General features: G+C 43.7%; 1 protein-coding gene across 10 annotated transcripts in view; it reads right to left on the reverse strand.

Annotated features, from left to right (window-relative positions):
* Nucleotides 1–204: 204 nt before the first annotated feature.
* Nucleotides 205–26,673, reverse strand: part of LOC310693432 (uncharacterized protein) — a 126,667-nt gene continuing 100,198 nt past the window's right edge. For 9 of the 10 annotated variants that reach the window (XR_014519164.1, XR_014519165.1, XR_014519166.1 and 6 more), the window contains 3 exons: nt 9,866–9,967; nt 4,249–4,333; nt 205–287 (listed from right to left, as the gene is read on the reverse strand). Coding sequence is in view for 1 of the 10 variants with exons in the window: in XM_083475466.1 (XP_083331592.1) it covers nt 9,901–9,967 (67 nt within the window). In the remaining 9 variants the exon portion in view is untranslated. Of the gene's footprint in view, nt 288–2,861; nt 4,334–9,865; nt 9,968–26,673 lie in introns of those variants that run through there. The other variant, XM_083475466.1, reaches the window with a different exon arrangement.

Consider the following 26,673-nt stretch of genomic DNA (forward strand, 5'->3'; position numbering starts at 1 on the left):
TGTTGCATTTCTATCCCACTGTTTCCTCCAAGAAGATCAAGGGGGCTAACAAGGTTCTCCCCCTCCTCTTTTAATCCCTACAACAAGCCTGTGAGGTAGGTAAGGCTGGGAAGCAGTGGCTGGCTCCCAGGCTCACCCAGTGAGCTTCATGGCTGAGCGGGGATTTGAACGCTAGAGATTTTGGGATTTGTACCCTATGCTTTATTCTCACCTCCTCCTGGGCCTTGACAGTCATTCCCATACTGCGGGCTCTACTTTTCTCCTCCCCCTTTTCTCTGGCTGAGGGACTGTTGGAAACAAAATGGTGGAGGGAGAAGGAAGCATTATTTGGTTTTGCTTCACATGAACATAAGACCCTTGTGTTCAACACCAGATTGAGGCCCCTTCAGCTGGAGGCTTTTCTTCCAATGCCAGAAAATAGGTTTCTTAAAACACCAGTGGGATACGAGGTATTTGTAGCAAATATCCAGTATTCCCAGACTCAGCTCAATGCACCTTCTAGACCCCTACAGCATCTGGGTGGAGTTGGAATGAAAGAGAAGGTAGCTGGCCAGCCTGGGTGAGCTGGGAGATCACTACAGGGAAAGGCAGGAAAGGGTGACTAGTTTAGCGCAGCAGAAGAGCCCTCGAGATCTCCTCCTGCTAATCCCCTCTTGTCCTTCCCAAATGCAGTCACACTGTGTTCAGCTAGCAAATGCTCAGCAAGCTCTTCTGCAGATTAAACAGCCTGTTGATGGCGAAAGAGGAAAACGAATTAGACATGCTACTTTCATGTGACCAGAAAGCTGCGGCCTGTTTTATTCTCATTTGTGTAAGGAGAGACAAAGAGGCAAACTGCCGAAGTTCAAAGGTGAGTCACCATTGCCTCTAAAAGCTGACCTGCACGCATTGTCACCCACTAGCCATGTTTGGTGAGCCAAAAGAGGCTCAATCAACTCCCTTGTTTTGCTGCCTGCTTGGGAATGAAGAGCCACGAGGCAGAACCGATGGATTCCAGTCCATGTGGTGCATCCTAATTGGCACAGGCTTGCCTGAAAGGGAACCTCTGCATTTCCCAGGCACACCCACTCCTCTGCAATAAATATGAAACCACCCCATGAGAGATTGTCAAGGTTGGTCCTTTTGCAGCAGGGGCACCACTGCTGATCTGGTGGCAGAGGCTCCCTCATAATTTTAAAATGATCTGAAGCGGAGGAGGGCCTTTATGCCAGGATCATCTCAGGAATTTTTTTTTAAAATGGATCTTGGGGAAATATACCTGGCAAGGCTTATCTGGGCCTGGGCCACACTCAGCTGCCCTCTTTAGTTTGGGCGGCTACAGCTTTCCTGAAATGCATCAGTATGCTCACCGGACTGAACAGCAATGCCTGCATTTAGTGGTGAACATCTATGGGCTGATACTAGTTCCCCAGCTTTTGCTGAGCCCAGCCGCCTCCTTGATTTCACAGCCACTGACAATGCAAGAGACTTTATCCAAATATGGAAAGGCGGGGTGGGCTGGGTTCAGTCATATTTAAGTAAATAAATGTACGAAATCTCTGGACAATCTGTGGAGATACACCTTGAGGGCTCGTAATATAGGACGGTGGAGAAGAAAACACCAGTCAAATTGGGGCTCATACTGCCGTCAGTGCTTCAGGAAGGTGTGACCACACTGAGCCTTTCTGACCATACCAAAGGAAGTCTGAATGCAGGCAGAGAACACTTCGTTTTCTTGAATATAAATCAGGTGTTGGGTCAGCCAGACAGGGCAAAGGTCTGGCCTGGCTAGTCCCATTTCCGACTGCAAGTGTGGGCTAACATGATGGGATGCTTGTACATAGCAAAAAACAACAACATATCATACTTTACAATTTGGGAACAGACCAAACAGAAGCACCCCCTAGCATGAAAGCGAAAAGGGATCTGGCCTAGCCTTCTCCCTTAGGATGACCACTCTTTATATGGTGGGATTTTATTCAGTTATTTTGTACGGAGACCCAACCTGCAGTCTGAGGTAGCACAGCTCAAGCACAGAATCACCACCTCCGTTAAGCCTCCAGCAGCCTCTATGAGGCACAGATAGGGGTTGGGGAAGAGAGCGGTTGAATGGTATTTCTCAATATGGGTTGTCCTTCGTCAGCACATTTAATTGATAATCTCTGCTATCACCTCTAATCCATAACGTTCCTCGTAGTAGGCTTGATCCCAATATAAGTATCAAAATAAAAGTCTTCCTGCCATATAGCTAATTTATTCTATTTCATTTGGTCTGCAGGAGGGAATGAAACCTCTCCTTTTTTGTTTAAAAAAGTAGTCCACCTTGCTTATCCATTCCTATTTACCAGTAAGCAACGCTGATTGCTTATTAGGATCTGCAGAAAATTAGGAGCATCTTATCACACAGGTGGTACTTCTCAGCCCAGCAAAACTTGGTGACATTTACAGGAGCAAGTGATTTTCTTGTCTCCTGTGTCCTTTATGCCCCTTCCCTGTCCTCACAAGAAGAAAGAGAAAAGTTGGTAACTTTTCAACATGATTAACAGTGCAGTGTTTAAGAAAGAAGACAGATTGGCAGGAGCCAGACAAAAGAGGCTTCAGGAAAATGAGCTTGCTTATAATACTGTACTTGCAAAACAAGCCTCTGATATCTCCCTCTTGACATGGCCTCTGTTGTCTACCAGGGCAATCATATCCAACTGTAATTGTCTAACAATTGTTCCGCACTGAGAAAATAGTTCTGATTACAGACATTAACACGTTTAGGCATTAAGTTTCCCCGCTGTAATTACCCTTGAGCTTATTCTCACAAATGAATTAACATGCTGATCGCCTGGACTAATAGAACTAGCAAAAGAGTGATGAATTGCTTCCAAATCAGATAAAATCAAGCATGACATCATTTAATTAATTTCTTCATTGGGGGAGGAGGGGGATGGAAAGGAGATAGTTGCTTCTGTGTGTGGAATTTTCCCCGTACCCCACCCTTGATATTCCAATCTGACCAGAGAACAAGGGGTGAAGGACTCTCTTGTAGCAGAAGATAAGTTCAGGATGTGTGTAAATGTGCCTTGTTGAATTCATGGTGTATTCACAGATTTGTGGTTTTTCACAGGATGGATTTAATGACCTGCTGATTCAATTGCAATAAATGTTTCTTTCATAGGCAGCACAAAGGGCTAATGAGCAATTGTTATGTCACAAAAGGAGTGTGATTAGCATTCCTTGGTGGTTCAATCCTGCTGCTCCAGTAATACTGGAATTCAGAAAAGACATGGAAGAGGGGTGATCAAGTGGGAAGAACCATGACAATCGTAATATCCAGCCAGTGATATTGGTCTGGCTTTCCCCATGTGGTGCTGTTTGCCCTGATTCTCCAACTGTTATTAAAATGGCCATAGTCTGAGGACTTTGAATATCAAGCTGTGAATATTTTGATAATAGCTGGAGAGTGTGGGCCAAATTCTGCTGGAGCCTTTGGAAATTCACAGCTGACTAAAGAGGTAAATGGATCATCCCGGGTAATTTCTCAAGAGGGTCTTGCACATGTTTAGACGTACCCTATCCAGCTAATTGAGCCCCTGTCATGTGGGCCTGATATACAGACACGCAGCCTGGACTGAGCATGGCACAATACTGAGAAAGTCATGCTTCCATCAGAACACAATGCGGACAGAATTCTGGTTCTTCTGCAAAGGGAAGCTGTTGCACAGCCTGCTCTGCTCACAACGGTCCTCATGGACAGAAGGGTTGTGTGAATGGTGGGTTTGCTGGGGAATGGGATTGGAGCACTAATGTTGAATGTAAGCTGCCCTTCTTATTAAAAGTGCATTTGGACACTCATCCAAGAGCTGTGGCCTCATTCCTCATGGATCTCAAGGTGCCCTCCACCAATGTCAAGGGTGCGGTAGGAGAGACAGCAGGTATTGGATTGGATCCAGATCCAATGAATGCCAACTGTGTTATCAGGGCTGGCCCACTCATGAGGCAAGGGGAGGCAACCACCTCAGGTGGCAGGATCCAGAGGGGCACAGTGTAGATCCCAATGTAGATCTTGATTCCATCCATGTTCCTGATGTAGATCTTCACCCACCCCTTCTCCCTGGCAGGGGAGGGATATCAGGGCCAAAAATGTCTTGGGCCAGCCCTGTATGTTGCCAATAATTGGCTGGACTTTTCCGTGGGATTCTCAGGCACCCTGCAGTGTATTGCTTGCTGACATGGTCCTCCTGAAACATAAGCTGAACTTCATGCAAGATGGTACTGTACCTGGGGATTCTGGAGGAGGTTTCCTTCTCCCATTGAGCATGTATTTCTTTATTCTTTCCTTCAGCTCTTCCTCTCTTCTCATTTCCTATAGAAAAAGAGCACCAGTTCAGAATCAGGCCAATTCAGGGAAGATAGGCCTATGAAGGTACTATTGCTAAGCCATGGTAACTGCAAATGGAACCCCCATGTTCAGAATCACAATAACTTGGGTTATTTGATGTTTCATTGTGTTTTTAATATTTTGATGGGAGTTAGGGCAACCCAGTTGGATAAATGGCATATTATTATTATTATTATTATTATTAATAGAGAGAGGATGAACAATAATAATAAATATGGCCTCAAGTGATTTCCATTGGACTGGAATCATAGAATCAATCCATCTGTCTTTTTTTTAACTAGACATTTCAGCTTTAATAGATCACAGCTTCAGAGTTATTAAAACACTGGAAATGTAAACACATGTAATTTGCATTTAATCCTAAGGCTTTAGGAAGAAAGGTCAGAAAGGGGGAAAGCCTCATCTAAGAGAATACATTCTGCCTGTTTCTTTGTCTCAGAGCACAGTACACAGAAATATATTTTAGCATCACCATAACTAACTGAGTATTGCCTTAACTTATTGAGCATATACCACCCTGCCATAAATACAACCCTGCTATTTATTGATTTGTACCAGCTGTGCTGGGCTCGTCTAATGTGAGGAGGGAGGGCAAGGTTTGGCTAGAAGGAAAGGCAACATGTTCTGAAAATTCCAAGATTTGGAGGGTGGACTTTTCAAGCAGTGCTCCGAGAAATGTATCACACTAGGCTGATAAAAAAGCAACAGGGGAGCAAACTCTGTCCAAATCAAACCCCTTAGGAATAGCTGTGAAGGGATAGGTTATTTTGTAATTAAGACTTGATTATATAAATATATAATAAAATAACTGCCTAAAAATAAAAATGATGTAGAACAGGATATTGTATGATTTGAGACGGGCACGTAATGTTGACGCAGGAATTTGAGTTCCCTGTTATGCCCAGTGTTATGTGTGCTGGCGTGGTTGCTCGAGGGCAAACAGGCAAGTCCCCCACTGGTCTTTTCAAAGGCTTTATTATCGGTGCGAAAACATTCGCAGTGCAGAACGTCTCAATTCCATGTCTTGCTCTGTCACTAGCAGAATCTGGGAGTGGGCGGTCCTTAAACTTTCCCCAGCAGAGTAGTCTCTTGACCCTCATCCTATGCCTCCCCTCTCTGCGCGTAAACCGACTGCACAGAGAGGGCGTGGGCAAAGGGGGACCTGCCTCCCCCCTCGCTTTGTTCATGCTTGGCGCTGTGTCTCTCCCTTGCATCCTCTGAGCCCTGCATCTCTTCCCCACTAGAGGCGGGGCTTCCCTCCTCCGCAGAGGAAGTGCTGCTTCTCACGATCTTTGGAGGCTCCCTGTAACCCAACTGCCCTTCCACCTCTTGCCTCTGAGCTGATGGCAGTTCCCTGACACCCAGGTGGGATCAGGCGCTAAATGTGCTACCTGGGAAGTCTATGCAGAATTCAGCCCCTTTGAGGCTGTGTTTTGCTGTATTTTGCAACAGCCAAGCTGCTGGAAAAGGGCCATTGTCTGGTGACAGAGCATCTGCGTTGCCTGCAGAATGTCCTAGGTTCAGTTCCTGGGACCTCCAGTTAAAAGGTTCAGCTAGCAGGTGATGGGAAACGTCCAGTTCTGGAAAGCTCCAGGTCTGTCTGTCTCGGTAAACAATGCGGAGCTAGAACTGACAAGTCCAAGACAGCACTGAACGGGTCTTTTCTGCCAGGTTTTATTTTTACCATTGGAGGAGAAGGGAAAGGAGTTGGCTGGAAAGTTGGCTGTGGAGTGGTGTGGTTGTTTTAAATCTACTGCTGCTATCATTCTTTTTAAAAAATAATAATAATAATCCATTATTATCTGATGCTCTGCAGGACCTCCTGGCCAAGCGTACTTTTCCTGAAATGCCTATAAAAGGATGCCATGATGCAACACCCTTCTATAGGCCTTCCTCACTATTCTGAGGTGTTCTCAAATTTATCTTTTTCTTGAATTAAATTATTGTAGTCAATCACCATCATCCTTCTGGTATAACCTGAGAGCTTTGGTGGTGCTAAACAACTGCAATGTTAAAGATCACAGGATATTTATATAAATAAATATTTAAATATTAACATACAGCACATATGTGTATGTGTGTATGCAGTATGTTAATATTTAAATATTTGTATGCAGTGAGCCATTGGAGCAAGCAAATGTCCTCTAACTGTAATTTTAGCCTGGTCAAGGTAATAGACCTTTCTCATTAACTGCCTCCAAATTTCCAATCTACCCATGAACGTGAAAAATCTGTGCTAATTAAGGCCTGTCATATAGGCCAATAGTGCAGAGAGAAGGTAAGAGGTTCCTGGAGAATTACTTTAAAGCCACAGAATCTACATTATGAATGCAATTTTCTGTCCTTAGTAATACTATACTGTGGTTTTTATTAATCATGCAATTGAATTACTTAAATGAATTAGGTCTTATTGTGTAATTGGAGATAGTGGTTTGTATAGACAAGTTGATTAGGTCTATGAATCTTTGTGATATGCTTCATCCCAAAGAACACATGGGGAGGGTTCAAACTGTATCAAGTCACATGCACCACCCCATCCCCAACATCCTGTGGTTGTTTGCTCTCTTATCCCAACTTTTCCTCCCCTTCCAACTTTTAGTCTTGCCTAAAAAGGTACCTAGGAATAGTCTAGCAATATTCAGCTGGACATGGTTAGAATTTTCCTGAAGACCTTCATGCCCTTAGGCGCATGCAACCCTGCGCAGTGCAGTTTCCCCAGAAAAAGAGCTACCAGAACTCACCACGAATACCTCCCTCCTTCTATTCGAATAGCAACGGCACCCACCTGAGAGGGGCCAGAAGGGAGTCTGGCAAGTTGAGAAAACACCCTGACCCTTGGAGCCCTCACACGCTCTTTGAGTGGCCCTTGAAAGGGTCACTCAAAGGGTGCAAAATATTTCAGAGGCTCCTGCAATGGGAGCCTTTCTGCCCTCAAGCTGAAGAGCAAAGCATTCTGAAGCTCCCATTTTTGACCAGGCTATTAAATTATATGGTACCTTTGATGAATAGATTAATATTTTCCCAAGCTAAAAAGGCAAAGGATCCCTGACAGTTAAGTCCAGTCGTGGACGACTCTAGGGTTGCGGCGCTCGTCTCGCTTTATTGGCCAAGTGAGCCGGTGCACAGCTTCCAGGTCATGTGGCCAGCATGACTAAGCCGCTTCTGGCAAACCAGAGCAGCACACAGAAACACCGTTTACCTTCCCGCCGGAGCGGTACCTATTTATCTACTTGCGCTGGCATGCTTTTGAACTGCTAGGTTGGCTACTTAGGTGCAAAACATAAATATTAGGGGGGGGGACATATATCTTCTATGAAAGTATTTGAACTAGTTATGTTATATCTTTTTTATAAAACACAGAGAGAATAATGTGCTGACCTTTTTTAAAAAAAAAACAAAAAATACTTGGCATTATGGAGATCGTCTCCCTCAGTGTGAAGTGGAATGTAATACAGTTTATTATCACTAACAAGGGAATGGACCATAACTCTAAAGAGACAGGACCTCCAGTGAGCTATGAAGGTCACTTCCTTGCTTCCAGAAAGGAAATGGACTGACCAATTCAGGCTTTCCGCTTTGAAAAGGAGGGAGGATAATTTCATTTTTATTTAAATAAATACTAAAAATGAAGTTTTTCAATATGGCATTGGGTTGTTGAACCCAAATGTCGAACAGAGCAATTGTGCAACAAGGAATATTTATGTAAGTGTATTTTAATGTAAAGTTCTTTCCTTCCAACTATAGGAGTCACACAACTGAATTGAAAATGTGGAAATAGTCTAAATTTGTTTGCAAAAAATTAAATAAAACAAATCTATATTATTTAAATTATTTCACCATTCCTATTTATAGATGCTCTCTTCTCTAGGAATTTTAGGGAAGAAAGATGACTTGCCAAACAGACTCTTGGCAACAGTGATATACTTTCAAACAACAGGCGTGCAGACTTAAGTTGCACATAAGAAAGTAAACCCCATCGCACTCACTAAGATGTGCTAGTTAGCAAGTATATATTGATCTAATAATTAGATTTTTTCTGTCTTGAACTAGGAGTATCAAATTTCAAAAGCAGCATTTCAGCAGTTTGAAATTAAAATTTTAATTCTGAAATTATTGAAAATTTCTCATTTGTTCAACACATTTGTTTGTTTGTTTGTTTGTTTGTTTATTTATTTATTTATTTCTGGGTGCATACAAATAGCTTTATCCACATTCTTTCCATCTGCAGAGAAAGGATTTTTAGTTTCATTTTTTGCATTATTGGAAATTATGGTGCATTTGTCAGAATAAGAGCTAGAGGGAGGACTGTTGTGATGTGCCTTTACGCGCCAAATCCGGTGCTACATTGTGCAGTCCCTGTTTCAACAATGCAAAAGTTACCTATGATATTAGTTTCAGCATATTTTAACATAAACTAATTTTGACCAGAGTATGATTAACAGCCTGCCAAATGCCATACAATTTTCACCTCTCCCCAGCTTCAAATGTCACTATTTTACAGATCACTAGATGCCTTTAAAGATTGTAAAGTTTGATATTTAGTGATGCAAAGAAAAGGTTGGTGTTTATTAATCCCAATCCTACATTTTGATTTTTCTCTCCAAATGCATGCATGTCATGAATGCTGACTATACTCTCCCACTCAACCAATTCAGAGTAAATAACCCTTTACCTGCCTTTATTTACTGGCTATGAAACAAACAAGTTTTGTAACTGGCTCTCAGCACAAAACTGATGTGTTACATATATTAATCGCCCTGCCCCAAATCCTTCAGAGTAGTTGGAGCCCCCTGCTCAGAACCTCGTGACAATTTTGTCCTGGGTTTGCTGCTTCAACATGTTGCAAGAGCAGTTTGATGAGCCTTAATAGAGGGCTCATTCAAAGTCCAAACTTGGCTGTAAGAAAGCAATCTTTCCCAAGGCTTTAAAGAAAGAAAGCCTTCTAGATTAGGCAATGATGCACAGTAGCTGTGCAGGTCCAGTTTCACAATATGAAAGCACAAGAAGCCAGTGCTGAATGGTTTAGAAGCAGGATATGCAATTTGGGGCCTTAATATTCTTAAATGTCAAAATCAGTGAGGTCAGTTGAATGACTATTCTTTTGTAGCAACAAGTGGATGTCGTAGCTCCTGAAAGCAATGCATTTTAGTATTATAAAAACAATGGTGGCCTATTGGGATTATCTCCTTTCTAAATTGTCTCTCTGCGTTACAAGGATCAGTCTGGCATTTCCAAACATTTGCAAACTGCATAATTCTTCCGCAGGAACTGATTTCCATCTTAAATGTCATGGCCTGCATCCTAGATACTGAATGTTGTATATTAGACACCGATTCTCTAACTATAGGGATGTTGGAGGATTCTGTTGAAAACAGGCTATCAAGTGGATTTCCTTCCAGCTAGCCACACACATTGTGGCAGAGACTCTTACTCTCAGACAACATACATCCTTATTGACCACACATAGATATGCTATACATACAGGAACCAACTCACCATTGTTTTCATCTCAAACAAGAGATTAGTTTTCTTTACTTCCATTTCAAATATTTCTTCCTCTGTAATAATTGGATTGCATGGTCTTCTTGGAATTTTTTACTGAAAGTAAAAAAGGAAAATGAATATGGTTCTTGCTCCTGCTTTGCTTGAAGTGAGCCATGAAGGCGTATTGTGGCTCATGTGGAGGACCGATTCTCATATTGGCATTAGACAGTCACCTTTCCTCTGTTCTTCTCAACACTTGCAAAAAACTTTTCTGCTTAGGCAAACCTACCCAGGCATGTAAAGTTGACGTACATTTTAATCTGTAATTTTCATTTAAATGTATAATTTTACTTGTTGATTTTATTCCTATTTTAAATTAAAAACTTGTTTTTAACTTTATTTTTTATTGACAGTTTTGCATACATTTCATATTCTTTGTAAAGTGCTTAGCTTTTTAAATTTACAAATATGTATATTTTGTTAAATAAATAGATAAAATAAATATTTGCAGAGTTCACCTGAGTTTTAGGACCTACAAAATCTAGCTAATGACTCAAATCCAATCAAATGGGCACCCAGTTACATTTAAGGATCTTCCTTATATTTCATGCTCTTTCGTGCACAAGCACAGGGTGGGATGAAGGCAACATGTTCCTTTGTCTAATGAGAGGGGAGGTCATAAGTGTCCAAAACATGCTAGTTTTCCCTTCTCTTGTTGCCACGTTCATCAAATGTAACTTACTCCCCGTCTCTCCATCATTTGACACATCACAGTCCCCCCTGGCCAATATCTCATCTCTGACTCTACTATTGGAGAAGACCTGCCGGGCTTCAAGCAGGGTGGCAAATGCAGTGCTAGGTTCTGATGGTCTAGTTGCTTGGGAGTTTGAGCAGATTCCTAGCAGCCTTGCATTGTGCCAAATCCTTTCCTGCTTTCAGATCAACCCACCATCCCACAAAGCCTTCACACCAGCCCCTTTCCTTTCTTTGGCAAGTGCCAGGGAGCAGCTGGCATGGGAGTGTCAAGAAGGAGGTTTGTCCCCTTCCACTCCTCCTCCCTTGTCATTGCTCAGTTGTCCTGATTAACAGCATGCTGGGTTCCCAAGCCTGGTGATTCCCCATGTGGTAAGCAGTTCTCCTCAGGACTCCCAGGAATGATCTAGATGGGAAGAGTCTCCTTTCCTGGTTAATCCAATGTGAGCTTGGGGGAGACCTCACCCATCTCTCCTCCTAGCCAAGCTCTGTTCCCCATTTGTCAGATGATGCTTTCTGCTCTGACCAAGTGCTACTCAGCTCCACCAAGGAGCTCCCAGGCTCTGCCTCCTATCAGGGTCAAAGCCTTGACCACAGAGGCCAGGATTGGCAATATACTCTCAACCCCTCTTGCCCTGGTGAGCAACCTGGCCACTGAATTCTGCACCAGCTGAAGTTTCCTAACTTTCTTCAGAGGCAACCCCGCATATAATGTGTTGCAGTAATCTAACCTAGAAGTACCGACAGGACAGGTAACAGATCGGGTGCAACTGGGCCACTAGCCCAAGCTGATGGAAGGCACTTCGTGCCACCAAGCCCAGCTGAGTCTCAAGCGACAGCAATGGATCCAGCAGTAGTCCCAATTGGTCCAGCAGTAGTCCCAAATGGAAGAACGAGTGGGTTGCTGGAAGACCTGATGGCTGACAACTTTGAGGAAAGCAGTCAAGAGACTCTGGGTGCTTCCCCCCCTTAAAGATCTGGCCCAGTAAGCAGTAGTGAATTAATTCCCTTTCCTTATTTTTGAATTTCTACAATTTTATCTATGCAACGCTCTCAGGACTTGGACTTGAATAAATAATTTCCTCACATGGTTTTATATAGCTGTGAATATCTTGCTATGAAGTTGTAAATCTTATTTTAGACACTTAGACAAATATCAACAATCTGAAACCGCCTACATCAGTCAGATTAATAGAGATGCATAGACAATAAAAACATCCCAAACCACAAACCACCAGCAGGTTATGCAAAAACCTCAGATTTCATCTGCAGATAAATTATTCAGTGCAACCGTGAGTCAAACATTCTATTTAGTGTATTTCTGGAGGTCAAATTAGTACCAGTAATTTTCCATTGCATTATCATGTTTGCTAATATATTAGAAACCCTTCTTGCAGTAATGGCCTCTGTTAACTCATTTTGTTGTGTTAGCAAATAACACAAGCTTTGTCCCACACAATTTATAAGCTGTTAGGGTGACATTTGCCAGTATGGTGAGAAAGGAGCTGATAATGGAATCAAAATGTTCAAGGAAAAGGGATTTGTGGGATTATATCCCCATGTAGTATTGCACAATGTGGTTTCCTTGTTTATTACTGTCCTCAAATGAGAAGGCTGGGGCAGATGGAAGAGGTCATAGGCTGTCTTCCAAGAGGCTGTGCTGTGATTCTACACAAGTTTCCTGCTTGGCAGGGGGTTGGACTCGATGGCCCTTGTGGTCTCTTCCAACTCTATGATTCTATGATTCTATATTTCCTTCAAAAAGACTTTAAGAATAATGTTCCTCAAATGCTGCCAGAAGGACCATATGAGGTGCACAGATGCATTGCCACTGATTCAAACCGCTGGATGTAAGATGGACTCTGTAAGGTTGCACTCTGAGGTGCTTCCACTCACACAGGGCGAAAGGTTGCTGATGGCCTTCTACTGCCCCTGAGAACAGGCTCCAGAGGTTGGCTGTCCCTCCAGAGCAGCGTTTTCAGGGAGGATCCTGCCCTGCTTGGGAGAAATAATTGAGCTGGTGATGGTGATGGTGATGATGATGATTACATTTATTAGCTGACCTGCACCAGCAAGTCCCAGTGCTGCTTACAACAATTTAAAATTTAGAATCGAAAACACTCCAAACAGATTAAGGTGGCAGGAATAGGGTCGGCCCTGAAAACACACATCTCAGGCCACTGTGGCCCAGTTTGCACGTAACACAAAGCCAAAACATTGGATTAATGTGAACAAGCAAATCTGTGGCCTCCCAAAGAGAACATTATTTGCTTTTTAGATTTGTGGGGTGAGTTAAAAAATGAGCTTGGGTCAGACATAACATCAAGGGCTCGTCCAGACTTGTCTTCTGCCTAGAAAACATGGATCTGAGTGGTTTTCCGCTTGAACCTTGCTTTCTAGGCATGAGCCCAAGAAGTCTTCTCTTTGTCCTGCTCCTTTCTCAGGGAAAACCAGCTCTTTAACGCTAAATCGGAGCAAATGTCAACCTGGAGAAACCCCAATTGCAGTTTGCTCCCATTGGGTGCTAAAGAGAGGTTTCCCCCGGGGAAGTGTGCCCCGGCGTTAAGCGAATCCCTGGCTCAAGTGCAGGGGAGCAGGGGAGGAGCAACGCAACTCCTGCTCTTGGCTCCAGGAGGCCCCACGTGGCGCCTTTGTGCTGAGACACGGCTTGGCGTTCTGGGCGCACTGGATCTGGCTGGGCAGAAGGGCTCTCTAGACACAGAGTGCAGTCTTTGGGGTGAAGCCAAAATGCTCACTAGAAATAAAATGCAGAGAATCCCAATGATCAGTTTTGTGCTTCTCAACATATTCATTACATTGATGGAAATTCTGAAGAGAGTACAAATGCATTCGAAATAACTAAAGCTGACTTTGGGAGAGTCGGAAACGAAATGGCAGAAGAGGCTTGAATTATTCATGAGTGTGGAATGATTTAGCCGATAGGGGAGGGAAGCATCCTGGCTATATTTAATATAACCTGCTTGGTTTCTGAACTATTACTGTTTGAGAACAAAAAATATGGAAAGATGGTAACTGTAAATAGCCCCCAAACATAGAATAACCTAAAGCTATGCAGTCCAAGCAACTTGCAACTTTTAATTTGGGACAGCTTTCGGTGACTGCAGTAAAGTGAGGGGAAACAGGGAAGGTAGGATTATCGTTAGACGTGTTTCAGCTCTCTGAAATCTGATTTTATTTGGAAATTTTACATCTTTTAACCTATTGCTACCATCAGGATGGGTAATAACTTTAAATAAACGATTTGCAGAGCAGACCTGAAGTATTTGTGTGTGGAAGCTAATTGTTAAAATATACTTCTATCCCAAGGCACGCCAGACCCTGCAGTTCAGTTCATTAATAATAATGATAAAATGTTTTATTGCAACATGTGAATTCTCAATACATTTCAGTAATAGTGTGTCTTGGTCTATTAAAGCAGTTAGTATAAGGATGCGGATGGCGCTGTGGGTTAAACCACAGAGCCTAGTGCTTGCTGATCAGAAGGTCGGCGGTTCGAATCCCCGCAAAGGTTTGAGCTCCCGTTGTTTGGTCCCTGCTCCTGCCAACCTAGCAGTTTGAAAGCACACAGTGCAAGTAGATAAATAGGTACCGCTCCGGCGGGAAGGTAAACGGTGTTTCTGTGCGCTGCTCTGGTTCGCCAGAAGCGGCTTAGTCATGCTGGCCACATGACCTGGAAGCTGTACGCCGGCTCCCTCGGCCAATAAAGCGAGATGAGCGCTGCAACCCCAGAGTCGGCCATGACTGGACCTAATGGTCAGGGGTCCCTTTACCTTTTTACAAGGAAAGTAATAGAAATAACAATCTACATGCAGTTTTCTTGTTTTGTTTTTCAAAATGGGAGTATTGTCCATGTGGGAAATATTTAAACTAAAGGCAATGAAGCTCAGTTCTCTTAATCCTGGACTCAGCCAGAAAATGGAATCAAATCAGCAGTTGCTCATTTGAGGAGGACCATTTTGAAAGTGTTTGCTTTTGCATGGTCTCATTTTAAATCGATTTACCATCAGCAGCATAATCAAAAAGTCAGAGGTTATTGGCAGCATATTGAAAAGCTGGAACATGTGCAGAGGAGGGGGACCAAGGTGATGAAGGAGACCAAGCCTTATGAGGAATGGTTGAGGGAGTTGGGTATGTTTAGCCTGGAAAGAGGAATCTGATAGGTGATATGAGAGCCTTCTTCAAATACAGACAATTCTTCTTTTACATGGGAGTTTTCTTCTGGACCCCCACATGTTTTGATGAGTGTGCCTAAGTCTGCCCCTGCCGTTTTTGTGATGTTTCAATAACATTTGGGGGCTACTTCCGGGTTTGGTGTCATGCGCAAGTGCGCGATCACATGTCATTTGGATGCGCCCAAACTGGGAGTTGCCTTTATCCAAAGGGCTGTCATATGGAAGATGGAGCAAGCTCGTTTTCTCCTGCACTGGAGGACAGGACTTGATCTAAGGGATCCAAGTTACAAGAAAGGAGATTCCAGCTACACATCAGAAAGAACTTTCTGACAGTAAGAGCTGTTTGACAGTGGGACCGTCTCTCTCGGAGGACGGTGGGCTCTCCTTGCTTGGAGGCTTTCAAGCAGAGGATGGACGGCCATCTGTCACGAAGGCTTTAGTTAAGAGGCTGGCATTTCAGGGGGTTGCACTAGATGACCCTTGGGGTCCTTCCAGCTCGATAATTCTTTGATTCTATGATAGGACTGTGATCCGTGATCTCAAATTTGGGGTTTCTGTGGAATTGTCTTCAGTGGTAAAGAGCTGGTTTTGTGGAGAAAGCATCAGAGCAAAACAGAAAACCAAACAAAAACGGGTTCGGATGTGAAGCTTTAAAGTACGAACCTGTGCCTAGAAATATGACACAAAAGGAAGTCTGGGTGAACCCTAGCTGGGAACACTTGAAGGAAAATTAAATAGAAAAAAGAGGGGGCTCAAAAGGGGTGTTGGAGCACGGCTTGCAAGCAGGAGCTGCTGTTGGAGGGTATTTGGACCCCTTCTGGGAAACTGGTACTTTCTAGCCAAAAGTGATGAGCAAACCTGGAGAAGTTTCAGTTCAGCCCTGTGTGAATGCCTACACCTCTTCTATTCCAGCACCCTGTTCCTTTAAAGGTAAAGGGACCCCTGACCATTAGGTCCAGTCATGGCCAACTCTGGGGTTGCGGCGCTCATCTCGCTTTATTGGCTGAGGGAGCCGGCGTACAGCTTCCGGGTCATGTGGCCAGCATGACAAAGCCGCTTCTGGCGAATCAGAGCAGTGCATGGAAATGCCGTTTACCTTCCCGCCGAAGCGGTACCTATTTATCTACTTGCACTTTGACGTGCTTTTGAACTGCTAGGTTGGCAGGAGCAGGGGAGCAATGGGAGCTCACCCCATCGAGGGGATTCAAACCGCCGACCTTCTGATCGGCAAGCCCTAGGCTCTGTGGTTTAACCCACAGCGCCACCCACGTCCCTTCCTGTTCCTTTACACACATACAAATAGGTTTTTAAAGCTACCCACCTCCACAAAACAGACCAGGTTTACTAGACATTCATTTTTTAGCAGTGTTCAAACATGATTTGAAGAGAAAGAAAGAAAGAAAGAAAGAAAGAAAGAAAGAAAGAAAGAAAGAAAGAAAATTCTTTTGTTAAGACTGCGGAAATTTTCAGTAAAATGAAAACAAATTGCTCTAAGTAAACCATTTGTCACAGTCTGATTACTTTGCTGCCACACTGGGGACGCCAATTTGTCATGCTAGATCACGGTAGCAGCAGGCTGAATGTACAAAATGGCAGGCTGCTTTCTGGCTCTTTGCTTTAAGCCATGAAAGAGAACCTGGGTCCCCTCACTCAGTCTTACCTCATGGGCCAAGAGCACATTTTCATGTCCATTCTGAGGGGATGGCCAATGCGGCAAGTCAGGGTAAGGTGAGAGGATGGTGACTTGTTGACCATTCCCAGCTACATATCAAGAAAGAGTTCTCACTGAGCTGATAAATCTAGATTGTATCACTTTCACACTGCACACGGGAGCTTGCCTACTTGAATGCTCCTCCATACAAAAAAAAAAATCTAGCTTAACCATATCCCTGGCGTGTTAGGGTTTTGTTTTCATTTAAAGTATGTTCAGGGACATTTGAAATGGAAAAGCAACTAACCGAGCTAGCCCCCAGCTACCATTTGGAAATTCAAATCATGGCTTTACTTTCTTTTGGCTCAGCCATTATTTAAAAGTTGCCCCAAATATGGTATTGCAACCGTGGCACATGTAGATCTGAGATCCATAGATGCCATCCCTCACCCCACCCCACCCCAACACCTTCTTAATGTCAGCCCAAAGAAGTCTTGCTTTTCAAATATCATATGTATAAAAAGATACACCTCTTAACAAAACATGTAGCCTTGAACCACTGAGTACAGATTGTTTTGGGTCTTCTACATCCAGTGATCCAGTGTGGCATAGCGGTACTAGTAGGACCCAGGAGACCCCCCTGCCATTAAGCTCGCTAGGTGAATTTGGACCAATCTCAGCCTAAAGACACCTCACAGGAAATGGTAGAGTGGCCAGAACAAGCTATCCCTCCAGGAACCCCCTATTCCACACAACGATTAAACTCAGGATCCCAGTCCTCTTCTTCACCATCCCACCCTAAATCGGAGGTGATGGAGCAACCATCTATGCCGCCTTGCTCTCCTGGGTAGAAAGGTGGGATGAAAATGTAAAAGCCGTTCCACCAGGCCTTTGACCAAGGCACAGTCTGACCCTCTCTCTACTTCTGTAATCTTCATAGAGCTCTAGCCCAATGGTTGCCATTAATTTGATTCTGAACTGATTTTAGAATGTATTTCATTTACAGTGGTACCTCGGGTTACATACTCTTCAGGTTACATACGCTTCAGGTTACAGACTCCGCTAACCCAGAAATAGTACCTCGGGTTAAGAACTTTGCTTCAGGATGAGAACAGAAATCATGCTCCGGCAGCGTGGCGGCAGAGGAAGGCCCCATTAGCTAAAGTGGTCTTCAGGTTAAGAACAGTTTCAGGTTAAGTACAGACCTCCGGAATGAATTAAGTACTTAACCCAAGGTACCACTGTAATTGACTGTGATTTTATGTAAATTGTGCTATTTTTACTGTTGTTAGCCGCTCTGAGCCTGGCTTTGGCTGGGGAGGGTGGGATATAAATAAAATTATTATTATTATTATTATTATTATTATTATTATTATTATTATTATTATTAAACATACTAGGCATCTGCCACCCACCCTTGGTTCTTCAAATGATAGCACAGAACAGAGCACAAGGATTATGTGCAAAAGTTCAGCCCCTCAGATCTCTTAAATAGGAGAGCTAAGAAAGGCCTTTCCTTGAGTGGAAAGATGGTGAAAACAAGAAGAGGGGTACTCAAATATTATGCCTTATCCTATATTATTTTAGGCATGACCTGCTTTATATGATTCAAATACGTATTTATACTACGCAAGTTGGGTTTTCTATCTTTCTTCTTTTGCCCATTCATGGATGTAACATAATCACCACACCATTGTCCAATACCGGTGTTTGCTTTCCAATCAGGGCAGTTGAAACCACAACCCTGTCCAGAAATATCAGAAGGGCGACTCTTTGGCCACTAGGTGGCCTAGTTGTCCCTCTTACTACACTGTTGTTCACCACTCCCCCAGAGCTAATGGGCATTTTGCTTTGAAGCAGGGCACGCAGTTATGGTTTTAGGCATTTCCCCCATGTACTGTTTTCTGCATGGTGCTGTTTTCACATGGGCTTTCAATAATTACAGTACGCCATTGCTGCCTCCACCAACCTGTCACCCTCCAGACATTTTAGAAGACAAATGCATGGAAAATGATTTATAGGGTCATGGCTTACAGGTTCTCTTGCCCCGGGACGGGTGAGAGGCATGAAAGGTTTTTATTCCTTTATACTGATGTTCATATTTCCTCTCTACACATGACTGGAATCGTGGCAGTATTTTCAACCCCACCTGTATTCTCCCCTTTCTAATGCAGAGGAAAAATAACGATTTTTGGTAGTTATTCAGGTGCTTCCAGGTGGAGAATTCCTACTGCTGGAGGCTGCAGTGAGGCACTTAGTTCCTCCAGGACATGCAACAGACAGCAGTCCAGGAGTAGCCCCAGTAGAGTTGGAAAGGACCATGCTGTTGTTGTTTAGTCATGTCCAACTCTTCGTGACCCCCTGGACCAGAGCATGCCAGGCACTCCTGTCTTCCACTGCCTCCCGCACTTTGGTCAAATTCATGCTGGTAGCTTCGAGAGCACTGTCCAACCATCTCATCCTCCATCGTCCCCTTCTTTTTGTGCCCTCAATCTTTCCCAACATCAGGGTCTTTTCCAAGAGAAAGCTGGACCATAAGAAGGCTGATCGCCAAAGAAATTATGCTTTTGAGTTATGGAGGAGACTCTTGAGGGTCCCATGGACTGCAAGAAGATCAAACCTATCCATTCTTAAGGAAATCAGCCCTGAGTGCTCACTGGAAGGACAGACCATGAAGCTGAGGCTCCAATACTTTGGCCACCTCATGAGAAGAGAAGACTCCCTGGAAAAGACCCTGATGTTGGACCCTGAAAAGCTACCAGCATGAGTTTGACCAAACTGCGGGAGGCACTGGAAGACAGAAGTGCCTGGCGTGCTCTGGTCCATGGGGTCACGAAGAGTCGGACATGACTAAACGACTAAACAACAACAACATAGTTTGCTGTGGTTGACACAGTCAAAGGCTTTTGCATAGTCAATGAAGCAGAAGTAGATGTCTTTCTGGAACTCTCTAGCTTTCTCCATAATCCAGCGCATGTTTGTAATCTGGTCTCTGGTTCCTCTGCCCCTTCGAAATCCAGCTTGCACTTCTGGGAGTTCTCGGTCCACATACTGCTTGAGCCTACCTTGTAGAATTTTAAGTATAACCTTGCTAGTGTGTGAAATGAGTGCAATTGTGCGGTAGTTGGAGCATTCTTTGGCACTGCCCTTCTTTGTGATTGGGATGTAGACTGATCTTCTCCAATCCTCTGGCCACTGCTGAGTTTTCCAAACTTGCTGGCATATTGAGTGTAGCACCTTAACAGCATCGTCCTTTAAAATTGTAAATAGTTCAGCTTCCACTGGCCTTGTTATTAGCAGTGCTTTCTAAGGCCCATTTGACTTCACTCTCCAGGATGTCTGGCTCAAGGTCAGCAACCACACTACCTGGGGTGTACGAGACATCCATATATTTCTGGTATAATTCCTCTTTGTATTCTTGCCACCTCTTCTTGATGTCTTCTGCTTCTGTTAGGTCCTTACCACTTTTGTCCTTTATTATGGTAATCTTTGAACGAAATGTTCCTTTCATATCTCCAATTTTCTTGAACAGATCTCTGGTTTTCCCCATTCTATTGTTTTCCTCTATTTCTTTGTATTGCTCGTTTAAGAAGGCCTTCTTGTCCCTCCTTGCTATTTTTTGGAAATTTGCATTCAATTTCCTGTATCTTTCACTATCTCCCTCGCATTTTGCTTGCCTTCTCTCCCCTGCTATTTGTAAGGCCTCATTGGACAGCCACTTTGCTTTCTTGCATTTCCTTTTCATTGGGATGGTTTTCGTTGCTGCCTCCTGTATAATGTTGCGAGCCTCCATCCAAAGTTTTTCAGCCACTCTGTACACCAAATCCAAATCCTTAAACCTGTTCCTCACTTCCACTGTGTATTCATAAGGGATTTGATTTAGAATGTATCTTACCGGCCCAGTGGTTTTTCCTACTTTCTTCAGTTTAAGCTTGAATTTTGCTATAAGAAGCTGATGATCTGAGCCACAGTCACCTCTAGGTCTTGTTTTTGCTGACTGTATAGAGCTTCTCCATCTTTGGCTGCAGAGAATATAATCAATCTGGTTTTGATGCTGCCCATCTGGTGATGTCCATGTGTAGAGTCGTCTCTTGTGTTGTTGGAAAAGCGTGTTTGTGATGACCAGCTTGTTCTCTTGGCTAAACTCTATTAGCCTTTGCTCTGCTTCGTTTTGATCTCCAAGGCCAAACTTGCCAGTTGTTCCTTTTATCTCTTGATTCCCTACTTTAGCATTCCAATCCCCTATAATGAGAAGAACATCCTTCTTCGATGTCACTTCTATATGGTGTTGTAAGTCTTCATAGAATTGATCAATTTCAGTTTCTTCAGAACCAGTGGTTGGTGCATAAACCTTTCGCTTCCAGGCATATCCACAACTGAGCGACCTTTCGGCTTTGGCCCAGCCGCTTCATCAGCTCTGAATCTACTTGTACTTGTCCTCCGCTCTCCCTCAGTAGCATGTTGGACTGGAGAGCCTTGCCGGTTCCTCCTCCAGGTGGATCACGTTTGGTCAAAACTCTTCACTATGACCTGTCCATCTTGGGTGTCCTGCTCGGCATAGTTCTTAGCTTCTCTGAGTTATTCAAGCCCCTTCGCCACCGCAAGACAGTGATCCTTCATGGATCACTGCCTCGCTCTGGATTATTTTATAATAATAATACACTTCCCTCCACACTCAGTCCTGAGTGTGCAACAGCCTAAAGAGCCCAAAATAACCCAAGCAGAGAAATGCAAATAATGTCACTGATTGTACAGGTGACCTGCAAAACTTGCCCTACAAAGCCTCAAGTTCCAATCCCCTATAATGAGAAGAACATCCTTCTTTGGTGTCACTTCTATAAGGTGTTGTAAGTCTTCATAGAATTGGTCAATTTCAGTTTCTTCAGCACCAGTAGTTGATGCATAAACTTGGATTACTGTGATGTTAAAAGGTCTGCTTTGGATTCGTATCGAGATCATTCTATCATTTTTGAGATTGCATCCCAGTACAGCTCTTGCCACTCTTTTGTTGACTATGAGGGCCACTCCATTTCTTTTACGGGATTCTTGCCCACAGTAGTAGATATGATGGTCATCCGAACTGAATTTGCCCAGTCCCGTCCATTTTAGTTTACTGATGCCCAGGATGTCAATATTTATTCTTGCCATCTCATTTTTGACCACATCCAACTTACCCAGGTTCATGGTTCTTACATTCCAGGTTCCCATGCAATATTTTTCTTTACAGCATTGGACTTTCCTTTCGCTTCCAGGCATATCCACAACTGAGCGACCTTTCGGCTTTGGCCCAGCCGCTTCATCAGCTCTGGATCTACTTGTACTTGTCCTCCGCTCTTCCCCAGTAGCATGTTGGACACCTTCTGACCTGAGGGGCTCATCTTCCAGTGTCATAACTTTTATATGCCTGTTGCCTTTGTCCATGGAGTTTTCTTGGCAGGGATACTGGAGTGGCTTGCCGGTTCCTCCTCCAGGTGGATCACGTTTGGTCAAAACTCTCCACTATGACCTGTCCATCTTGGGTGCCCTGCTCAGCATAGTTCATAGCTTCTCTGAGTTATTCAAGCCCCTTCGCCACGGCAAGGCAGTGATCCATGAGGGCCATCTGATTCTACCCTCTGCAATGCAAGAATCTTTTGCCCAAGCGGGGCTTGAACCCATGACTGTGAGATTAAGAATTTCCTGCTCTGCCAACTGAGCTACTTTGCTGGTACAGGAAGAAAGGAGGAAAGAGCTGAGGTGGGTAGGCAATATTACTTTGTTCTACTACACAAGAATGGATGGTAGAGAGTAGCCCACCAGACTAAAGGATTCTCCTACACAACAAGCCACGCAGTCACAGCACAAACAGCTAGCAACACAAGCAGAAAATAAATTTGAACTACAAGGCTGATCCAATGGTGGAGACTGAGAGTAGTTCTTTCTGCAAGCAAACACGGACAACAATACCCCACACCCCAGGGCAACACAAAAGGCAGATAGGAGCACAGACACACATATAGTTACTTGCTTCCTCCCGCCCCCCCCCCCAAGTGTCCATGGGTGAAAACATGTGACACTTTTGGAACCAGGATGGAAGATTCTGATAAAAGTACGCCAATAAACTGAAGTGCATCAGAAACACATAAAAGCAGAGATTGCAAAACAAAGTAAGTATCTGTTTCATGCTTGCAATCAAGACAGTCTTTATTTTAACAGAACTGAGATCTTGGTTCATGAATTGTGCCCTGTAGTTTCTGGCCTATTTGAGATCATTTCATGCAAGACAGAGGGAATCTGTGCCACCCTGCCAAGGGATCCTTCTTAATTGTTTGAGGGTTGATAACGGCAGTGCATGTTGCATTAGACAGAGGCAAAGGTAATTATTCACCCTCCTATCTTATAACTGGATAATGGCTTATAACTTTGCAGTGGGATCAACAGCATTGGACTGTTTTACGGCCAACACACCAATAATAGGAACCTGCCAAATCGATCTAAGCTGTCCTGGGGGTTGCAAACATCAGCATTACGCTGCGGAGGGAAAGAAGAAGAAGAAGAAGAAGAGTTTGGATTTGATATCCCGCCTTTCACTCCCTTTAAGGAGTCTCAAAGCGGCTAACATTCTCCTTTCCCTTCCTCCCCCACAACAAACACTCTGTGAGGTGAGTGGGGCTGAGAGACTTCAAAGAAGTGTGACTGGCCCAAGGTCACCCAGCAGCTGCATGTGGAGGAGCGGAGACACGAACCCGGTTCCCCAGATTACAAGACTACCGCTCTTAACCACACACCACACCACAGGATGGCAATTTAAGCTTTTTACGAAAGAATGCTGCAATGGACTTGAACTGTAAATTCAACTTTTTAATAAAAAAGTACCCTTCAGTTTGTAACTTTGCAGAGACATTTACCAAATGAAAGAAATGTAGTGAAAAATGCCAGAAACCAAAGAATTCACCCACCTTCTGCCATCTTTCATTTAAAAATGCAATCTACTCCAGACCAATATCATCCATCAGGGAGAAAAAAGGAAAACAAGAAGGAAGGAAAACAGAATGTGAAACTTCCCACTTGCGTAAGTTTAGACTGAATTATTGCCCTGGCTTTGTTTTGTTGCTAAGCCAGCAGTCTAGTAACACTGCAGAGCAAAACATTGATGGAGTGTGAACTGAACATGCGCCCTCATGTATTTTGGAGTCTTTCCATCTTTGCAACAAGAATAGTACGGACAAGCCACCTTGCTCAGTCGTGGATTTTTAAAAGTCAACAATCACACTTGATAGTTCTCCTAAATAAATAGCTGAAATTAATGTTGATCTTGTTTTGAGGCATTTCCAGATCACGCGTTCTGCTTGGTTTTAGCAGGTCCAGACAAAGGTCAAGAAAGCTGCCCAGCCAAAATACTGTTACACACTCTGCACTACCTGTTCCTACGGCCAAGGGAAGGAAACAAGCCTGCAGTCCCCAGTTAACACAAGCGGGTTTTTGCCAAGGACTAAGCAGAAGCCATCTTATTTACTTTTGGCTCTTTTGGCAAAGAGCACCTTATGCTTTTGGTTTTCTTCTGGTGCGCCCTCAAACTTTTGCTTGGTTTTCATCCATGACTTGGAGACATGAAGTGTGCAAAAGCCATTGAAGACTCCGTGCATGAGCATGCAAGGGCATCGCTTAGGAAACGTCCAAATTCTTGGCAGGAAAGGGAAGACCATAAGAAGAGCCTGCAGGATCAGGCCAAGGGCCCATCGAGTTCTGTCTCCTGTTCTCCCCGTTGCCAACCAGATGGAGGCCTGTAGCAAACCAGCAAGGGGCCCTGAGCGCAAGAGCCCCCTCCCCTCCTGTGGCTTCAGGGAAGTGCTCTTCAGAAGCAAGCTGCCTTTGGCAGAGGCTAGCAGCCATTGAGAGCCTTTTCCTCTGTCCCCTTGTCCAGTCCAACAATCCAACTCACATTTGTCTCACTAAGCCAGGGGAAATGGCCCGATCCCTGAGGCAGATGTATGGAAGCCTGTTTCCTTGAATGGGCTGGTGTCTGGTGACTCAACGGGCTGCAAGTGTACCTAACTTTGTGCTGGACTGTTGTTTCTGTATCGTTTTAGGGCCAGTGCAAACAATACTATATCTGTGTAACTGGGCCTTCTGCTTGTTGCAGCAAGTACTGATAATCTTTTAATCAACCTGGAACAATTTATACTAATGTTAGGTTCCTAGATAGTGATCAAACAACCAAGGCTATCTTCATGGAAACTGCACATAAATGGCCCAAATGGGCAAGGACACTTTGCCAAGAAAATGGAAATATCAGGAAAAACTGTTTATGCACATGACTGTGTTAGGCCAGTGATGGAAAGAAGATGCAGTCCCGACCAAGGAAGAATGAAAGATAAAATTAATGAGCTATGGCGAAATGGCAAAACCTACTGGAAGAATCCAGAAACAGGAAGAATCATTTTTAAAAATAAGGAATGGGAAAAGTACATAATCTATTTGAAAAATTATTGTAAACAATTAAAATAATTAGTAGGATTGACATAAAACCTGTAGTTAACAATTTGAACTATGGAGCTATAGAGAAGATGCAGGGGGAAATCACAACATAAGGATCCACAAAAGAGGGAGGGGAGTCAAAGGGGAGATCTCTATTGTATTTCATTTCTGTTGTTGTTCATAAAAAATGAAAATTCAGAAATAAAATATATATTTTTTTAAAAGGAAATGGAAATATCCATGGAAACAAAAGGAGAGGCGCTCTACATTCTCATTCCTGTGCAACCTAATTAAGTTGCCTCCTAAATTATGGCGGTGTGGAAAAAAACAACCTCCAATAACGATCCATGTTGAATATTGATCTCTCGTTTCAGCTGATCCTCCTTTCCTGTGTTATAAAAGAGAAACCCAGTGGGGGTTTCCTCAGTTTTTTACATGAAATAGGAAATTTGTAACATTGGGAAATAAAAAAAATGTTTAGAAGAGTTCTTTGCACTTGTGGTGATGTCTTATGGGGGGGTTGTTCCCCCCTGCCTGCTGTGAGTTTTAACCCCTCTCACGGGGCCACTGCCCCCCTCTTTTGGTGGCCCTGCTCTCTCTCATGCCAACGGACACAGAACTGACCTTAGCCATATCCTTGCGTGGACATCAGACCAGCTACTCTACAAACCCAGTCAATGCAATGAAAGCTTCACTTGTGCATATCGGTGTTGATCTTGACAGAGTGAAAAGTCAGAGGTTATTTTGATCCCCGTTTCCAGTACTTTATCATCCTTAAACAAAAAAACAAAAGACCTAGCGTAGCTGGGGAGTGGGGAGGGCAGTCCGCACTGGGCAGCAGTTACCAATTCTGCTGCAATTTGCTATCTCTTAAAGAGAAAGTAACATGTAACAAGCATGCTATGCTGTTTGAAGCAAGGAACTGATTTCAGGGGAATGTATTTGTTTTGATAGTTTGTGGCTTTATGTATTGGTGCCATCCTTGCCATCTAGTTGAGACATGAGTTCATACTTTTCCTGCTATAAACAACAGGTCATTGGCATCAGGTTACACTCTGCAAGACTTCCGTGACTTGAAATTCATTTTTCTTGGTCTACCAGGCACATCTTTGAAAACTCCTGTTGTCTTAGTTTTTCTTGATCTGAAAAGTTGGCTTCAAGAAATATTTTGCACACTGAGTTACACAACCACAAGGGTTTATTCAAGAGGAAGCGGAAAAGCGATGTCATGAATTCTCCTTCTGTTCTCTACAGCAGAGCAAGCAAACTTCAGCAGAATGACGGCAGGTGCTGACAGATAGCCCAGTCCCTCAATGCCTGTGGCAAGCAGCTTCCAGGCTGCTGCTGGTACCAGTAGGACTGCATGCATCACTCTTCTTCCATCTGCACTAGCTATTTTTCACGTGACCTCTGACCAAGTTAAGATAGAGAATCTGATCCTATCTGTCCCACATTCTGGATTTGCCACAGATTAGGTCTCTGCTTCCAGGGTTTATTGGGGACCATTAGTACTAGACCAACCTTCCTCTATAATAAACCTTCCTCTAAAACAACCGCTGAGCTATGTATAGCTCATTGCTAGATCAAGATTTTTCAAGAAGGACCCAGGCGTAAATCCTCACATTTTCTGGTTGATAGGTAGCTAGGCTGGGAAATAGCATTTTTTAAAAACCTGTGACAGCTGCCACTAGTCAGAGTAGACATTTGAGGAGTTGATGGGCCAGTAGTCCCACTCTGGATGAGGTACCTCCATGTGTCTGTACAGA

The sequence above is a fragment of the Podarcis liolepis genome, assembly GCF_965112155.1.
Source record: "Podarcis liolepis genome assembly, chromosome: 1".
Classification (NCBI taxonomy): domain Eukaryota; kingdom Metazoa; phylum Chordata; class Lepidosauria; order Squamata; family Lacertidae; genus Podarcis; species Podarcis liolepis.